This window comes from Pterocles gutturalis, unplaced genomic scaffold, assembly GCF_000699245.1.
Source record: "Pterocles gutturalis isolate BGI_N339 unplaced genomic scaffold, ASM69924v1 scaffold8209, whole genome shotgun sequence".
In the NCBI taxonomy this organism is placed as follows: Eukaryota; Metazoa; Chordata; class Aves; order Pterocliformes; family Pteroclidae; genus Pterocles; species Pterocles gutturalis.
In genome coordinates this window covers 31,867-38,876 of record NW_010135637.1, presented here as the reverse complement: position 1 = coordinate 38,876, position 7,010 = coordinate 31,867, and the positions used below count along the sequence as shown (strand labels likewise).

Genomic DNA, 7,010 nt, shown 5'->3' with positions numbered 1-7,010 from the left:
GCTGCTTTAGTGGTTGGCAACCCTGCCCACAGCAGGGGGGTTGAAACTAGATGATCTTTAAGGGCCTTTTCAACCCAGGCCATTCTATGATTCTATGATTCCTCTGCCTGCCCTACAGAAGATATGACACAAACGTGCACCTCCTCAGCTTCTCATCCCAAAACATGGGGATGAAGGACAGAAGAGGACAAACTCCCAAGGATTTCATTGATTGGTAAGTGCCTTCTTTCTTCTTTGAGTGCTTCTCCAAAGGTCCTGTCACCGAGGGTGACTCCAGTGCTGTCATTCACGAAAAGGCGAATGACCTGAAGTCCGTAAACATCTTAAGGTCCTAGCCAAAAAAATAGCCAAGCACGGTCACTACAGAAGGCTCCAGAATGGTAGAGTGCTTAATAAAGGAGGAAGAGAAAGAGTGCACGTGTGAGTATGCGAATATGTGTGCACAGCTCTAGATGGCTGCCCTGAAGATACTAAAACTTGAGACAGTATGCTAATGACCTGCCTTCACCACCCCAGGCTCATGTGCCAGAGCACATCCCCTCATAATCCCATCACACACAGATACAGTCAATTATCTGTGCTGACACCCTCCTGACTGAGGCGGCTCCTGCTCCTCCACATCTCCCACTAAGATCTTTCCTACAGCCACAAGACAGGCAATGTTTTCCAGAAAACCATTAAAAGTACAAGCAAAGGACAAGGCTCCCCTTTCATGCATGACACAGAAATATCTTGGAGCTCTTGGGAAGCAAGATTTTCAGAGGAAGACTGGAAGGGAATCTGCTGGCTAACTAGCTTTCACAACTATTTTCAGTAAAAATTGGAGTGTAAAGGTCAGTTTTGTGCATAACACAGAACTCACATATTGCATTAGTAAGATAAAGTCAATGTTCACCAGATCTTAAACTGTCTGCTAACAAGCTCGTTCTACTTTTGACTTTTCCTTCAGATGAGAAGTATTTTTCAGCAAGGAATTATTTACTGTTGGTTATTGCACCTGCATCCTAAAATAACTGGCACAACCTTTAAATTCAAAACCACATTTTACCCAGCCTTATTAAAATTCCTGGTCCTCAGGAGTGTCTGTCCTTTCAAAATGCTTTATTGTTGTTTTCTGTTTCTCCTGATGTTTCTTCCACTAGAAGACACTGACATTTCGAAGTGGCATGCTCCCTTCCCTTCTGTGAAGGATCTGCATTCCTTACCCCCACTTACCAGGAGGCAAAAGCTATGGGTTGCATTAATGGCTACAGACATGCCAGTAATTAAAACATAAAAATAAGTTTATTCTCTACTTCCTCCTCATCTACTGTTCCATTAACAATATATTTTAGACTTCTACTGCAGGCAGTGCTAGTAGCCTAACCTATAATGACAGCTATCACCATGTGACTTGGGTGTTTTCTATGCAGAACATGAGGAGATAAATAAAGCAGAAGAAAGTGTCCCTGGAAAAAAAAATAAAGAGAAAAACATCTGGGGAAAGAAAAGCAACCTCAGGGAGCTGGAAAAATGTGACCTGAATAAAGACCCTGTGATAATTTTAAAAGAGTTGGCATACTTCAGAGGAATGTGCAGGTTTCCATCTCCCAGTTTGAGACCCTCAGGATGTCTGGCCAGAGCACTGGAAAGGTCCTGTTAACAGGGATTACATACCACTGCCTAACTTTGCATAGCTTGTGTAGCTCTGCTAGCCAGTAGAGTTTGTCTGGGAGAAGACAGGCTGTCTTTATCTTGGCTGCCGACTGCTCAACTACCTATTACACCGATTTATCACTTTGGCAACAAGCTAGTTCTGGAAAGCAAGCTTCAAGGTAAAGATTGTTGGGAGTGAGATTCAGTTAAAGCTGTGAATGAGATTATGGAAAAAAACATGTTCTGTGGTGGTTGCTGGTCACTGTTAAGAAGCTGCATTTGCTAGAGTCCTCATCAGTCTCCAAGCCTTGGAGCAAAGATTTGACATTTGAAATGGAAACTGCTCTGATAATAGGGAGATGCACTACAGAAACACAGAAAACACAGTCAAGTTACAAACCTGAAAACCCCCAAAACAAACAAGAACACCCAAAAAACCCACACAACCACAAACAGTTCACTCTGTGTATGTAAACAGTAACCCATTAGTGCTTGGCAGTCAAGACATCTGGAAGATTGGGGTATGCACTGAACATACTGTACTGTGGGCTGCCTGAGCTAGCAATGCCTTTCCTTTCAACCGATCCTTCCTGTTGTCATGGTATGCTGAGGTACCCCTTAGATAAAACCAGAATTATTCTGTTCTCAATACTTCTGCTATAATGATGGAAAGAGGCGACAGAAGAAGCACCTCACACAACACAGAAGGGTGAGCTGAGACTTGTGAAGTAGAGGAACACAGAATTCAGAAAGGAAGGGAAATGAGAGCAAAAAAGGAAACAGGAGAGAAAATACATATGTAGGGAGGGGATAGAGGTACAAAGGTATAGTAGTTGCTATGGATGCATACACAGCACAAAGCACAGGAGAAACAAAAAACACCACAAACAACCAAACAAAAATCCACCACATCACAAAACTGTACTCCTCTGACTTCTTCTATTGAAATGTGCGACTGCTAGTCAACAACTGCATAGCAAGCCTCTTGACACCCAGTCAAGAGACCTACAAAAAAAACCCAACACAACAATCAACCTGCTCTGAAACAAGACATGAACACACACACGACAAAACAACAGGACAATTCTGGATGTACAAATACATGCCTACATATATTTTCATTAAAAGTGTTTAAGATAGTCTGCAACTGGACAGAACAAGGTTTTATAAAACAAACCTAAACAGCAATGCAAGTTTTAACAGTGGGCTTCAGAGATGGGTTATGTGAAGACTGAGATCATTAGCAAGGCTGAAACTTTTTTACCTCTTTCCTTAGAGAGAGTGCCCAAAGCACTCTTAAAGCAACAAAGTTTCATCTGCTGAGTTCACAGAAGCAGCCCAAAAATGAATTTAAGAAAAGTTGTTAGCATATCAACCTACTAACAACAAAAAGTTGAAAGCAGTATCTGTTTATTCTAAAATGTTTTTCCCACCCCCAACTGGCCCCTCATTTTCCTTCCTACTTCTTGTAGTTATAGAGGCATGCTTTCCCCTAGGGATTCTGCAGCTCCAGAATAACATGGCTTCTTCCTTAGTGGTATCTCTGGACTTCCCAACTGTGACACTCAAGCTTGATGTGCCTTAGAATTTATTCAGCATACAAATACCAAGAGAAACGTGTCTCCACTAGGCATGTGTTAAATAGCCAAGTCATGTCAGCCCAAAAGGTATCTCTGACATGCTGCTCCACCAGCTGGTCATACTTACGAAACCCTTCTCCACCCTTCAAGAGTTTTTAAAATGGAGCTTGTGCATCCACTTCAAGAATTCAGTTTCGATCAATTCTCAATTTGACCCAACAGACTTGGCACATTTAAGTCAACAACATGAGACTGCAATAATAAAGACCTTGCAGAAAAATGAGGAAGACTAAATTCATTAAAAATAAAATGGATAATCCATAAAATGAAAGCAACTTATCATACTTTGATATTAAAAAAAAAATCTTAATCCACCTTCTTATTTTGCCTGTATGCGAATTCCAAATTAGTTTCCTGATCAATAGCTTATGCCACTGAACCATCTATTTGATTATACTGTCAAAACAGGCAGTCATAAGTTTATACTGATAACTGTATGAGTATTCACTTTATGGAAAGAATCATACTAGCTTTAAACATCTTTACACAAATGCAAGTTCCCTTTTAGTTCATCATCAATTTTCACAATTAAATCAAAATAGAGACAATCTCTTTGAGGACCAAGAGCAAGTAGTACTTCTGACTCTTAAAACAACTGAAAGGTTAAAGCCCAAACTGCTAAAGCAAAATATGCATATCTCCAAACACTAAAAATGCTTCAGTATTTTTACTATACCTTTAACATCCGGATCATCTATATGGGGTTCCAAATTTTCTATCATTTCTTCCAATTCTTTCCTTGTTGCCATAGGAATGTTTGGAGATACTGGCATAGTGAGTTCCTGAATTTCTCTATCGAGTATTATGTCAGAAGACTGCTGAAGCTCGAAGTCAATATCTATCTCAGGAAGTGGAGTCCTCCAGAAATGGAAAGAGTTGTACAATTCCTCAGAAAGAGAGGTTTCCTGTGAATTCAGCCCAGCCTCCCGTAGACCTGCTGTACAGCAACAAGAACTTTGTTCGTTCTTGTCAGCCATTTCCCCACAAGATTCTGAAGACAAAGTGCAATGGAAGGATGACTCAGTCTGGAAATGACTTTCCCTCTGGGAGTTATTTGACACTATATTTTGATCTTCCATGGCATTTTCAAGTTTTGTTGCAAAATCGTCATTATCAACGTGTGAAGACAGATCCTCTGTTCTGTTGTGCTCATCCTCTGTTGTGACATCTTCTGTAGTCCTGACTTGTTCACTGTTGAGTGCCAAAGCAAATGAACATTTAAAAATCTAACAGATAGTCTTGAAAATTCACACACATGCTACGAGCTTGCTATTTATCAAACTTTATTTACTTACAGCATACCAAAAAAAAAATAATCATAGAATCATAGAATGGTTGAGGTTGGAAAGAACCTCTGGAGGTCACCTGGGCCAAACCCCTGTTCAAGCAGGGACACCCAGAACCAGCTACCTAGGACTGTGTACAGATGGCTTTTGAATATTTCAGAGGACAAAGACTCCACAACCTCCCTGGACAACCTGTGCCCATGTTTGGTCACCCTCACAGTGAAAAAACATTTCCTGCTGTTCAGAGGGAACCTCCTGTGTTTCAGGTAGTGCCCATTGCCTCTGGTCCTGTCACTGGGTGCCACTGAAAAGAGGCTGGCTCTGTCCTCCTTGCACCCTCCCTTCAGGTATTTGTATACAGTGATGAGATCACCCCAAGCATTCTCTTCTCCAGGCTAAACAGTCCCAGCTCTCTCAGTCTTTCCTTATATGAGAGATGCTCCAGTCCCTTCATCATTTTTGTGGCAATTCCTGGACTCTCTCCAGTATGTGCACGTGTCTCTTATAAAGCGGAAAGCCCAGAACTGGACCCAGCACTCCAGCTGTGGCCTCACTGAGGCTGAGCAGAGGGGAAGGATCTTGACCTGCGGGCAACACTCCTCCTAAGGCAGCCCAGGATACCACTAGCCTTCTATGCAGCAAGGCCACATTGCTGGCTCATGGTCAATCTTGTGTTCACCATGACCCTTAGGGCCTTTTCTGCAAAGCTGCTCTCCATCCAGTCAGACCCCAGCCTGTACTGGTGCCTGGGGCTGTTGCTCCCCAGGTGCAGGACTTTGCACTTCTTATTGAACGTCAAGAGGTTCCTGCAAGCCCATTTCTCCAGCCTACTGAGGTCTCTCTGGATGGCTGAGGGTACACCCTGCTCCCTCATCAAGATTATTAATGAATACGTTAAACAGGACGGGACCCACTATTGACCCCTAAGGTACACGACCAGTTATTAGCCTCCAACTATATGTTGCGGATCAGCATCCTCTGGGCTTGGCCATTCAGCCGGCTGTCAATCCATCTCACTGTCTGCTTGCTCAACCCATACTTCATCAGCTTCCCTATGAGGATTTTATGCAAGAGCATGTCAAAAGCCTTACTGAAATCTAGGTAGACTGTATCCACTGCTCTCTCTTGTCTATCACATCAGTCATTTAATCACAGAAGGTATATTTTAAGGAATGTTAAGTTACTGAATATTCATATATTTTTAGTAAACAACTGAAAATTCTGGTAGTCTATTAAGTAAGACGAGAAGCTCCAGATCTTTCCATTTACCAAGCTACATGCTCAATTTATACAGCAAAGTTAATTTTCTTATCTTGCAGTTTATATGGAAGAAGAACAAGGAGGAAAAAATACTTTGTAGATTTAGCAAATTCTTTACCTGTTTTCCTGTGCAGATCCACAATCCTCTGGGGTTTTACCATCTTCTTCTTTAAAGTACTGGCCACTGCTGGATGGATTAGCAAAAGTTGATATGAAAGGCCCCAGAGACTGAAAAGCAGCTTGGCGGACCTAGTGAAAAGGGTCCAAGGTGAAAAAAAATATTAATACGCATATATATATACGCATTGCTGTCCTATAAAACATAAATACCTGCTACTAGGAACTGGAAGGGTCATAAGCCTACTGAGGAAAGCAGCAGCAGAGGCTCTTGTCTGGAAAGAGTAAGCCAGTTGTATACATCAAGTGCCAAGTAAAAAAAAAATTAAGAACAGTCAAAAACAGTTAAATCATGGGTAACTGACTTAACAGGCCTATTCCCCACAACCAAAGAAAACACAATTATTTAGATAGTAGAAGCAGGTAAAATTGAAAGCCCAGTTGAAAATTTTAACAACTTGAAAGGAAAAAATTATGTGCAGTGAACAAACATTTCACTGCTATAAGTTTGACTGATTATAAGCTCTGCATTTCTTTCCCTTTCTTATTTGGCTATGTTGTTCGTTTGCTCCTCCCTTCTCCTACTATTTGTTCTCCCCTTCTCAACAATTATCTATCTACCTTCTTTTTTATTATTTGATTAATTCTGCTGGGCTACAACTTGCACGACTTTCCAGGATCCAAGAGCTCATGCTCCTGTGCAAAAGATCTACTTTTGGCTCTCAGATATAGTCCGCTCAATAGCAAACTTAACAAGGTTGAAAAGTAGATCTTCATGACAAAAACAAAACAAAACCGAACAAACCCAAAAGCAACAAACACTACCACCCCACTACCCCCCAAAAAGGAGGTGGTGATAGGTAACCTGAAGAGATACAAATAAATCACATCTAATTTCACAGTTTTGTTAATGATGTTTAGCAGCGTTAAGTCACAGGTGGTTGTGTAGCCAAGAAAAACTATCCCACCAACACAGGTTTTTTTTACACGCTGCAGTGAAAATGTGAGGGACTCCCTACACCCACTGACAAACCAAGCAGTTTAAGAACCTGGCTTGAGGTGTGTGAAATAA

At 41.4% G+C, this 7,010-nt stretch overlaps 1 protein-coding gene across 1 annotated transcript in view; it reads right to left on the bottom strand.

The window, feature by feature from the left end:
• Nucleotides 1-7,010, bottom strand: part of PPP4R1 (protein phosphatase 4, regulatory subunit 1) — a gene marked incomplete at its 5' end in the record, with an annotated part of 48,521 nt that overhangs the window by 16,624 nt on the left and 24,887 nt on the right. Inside the window, 2 exons of the mRNA XM_010081973.1 lie at nucleotides 3,952-4,466; nucleotides 5,940-6,070. Of these exons, the coding sequence (XP_010080275.1) occupies nucleotides 3,952-4,466; nucleotides 5,940-6,070 (646 nt within the window). The remainder of the gene's footprint in view (nucleotides 1-3,951; nucleotides 4,467-5,939; nucleotides 6,071-7,010) is intronic.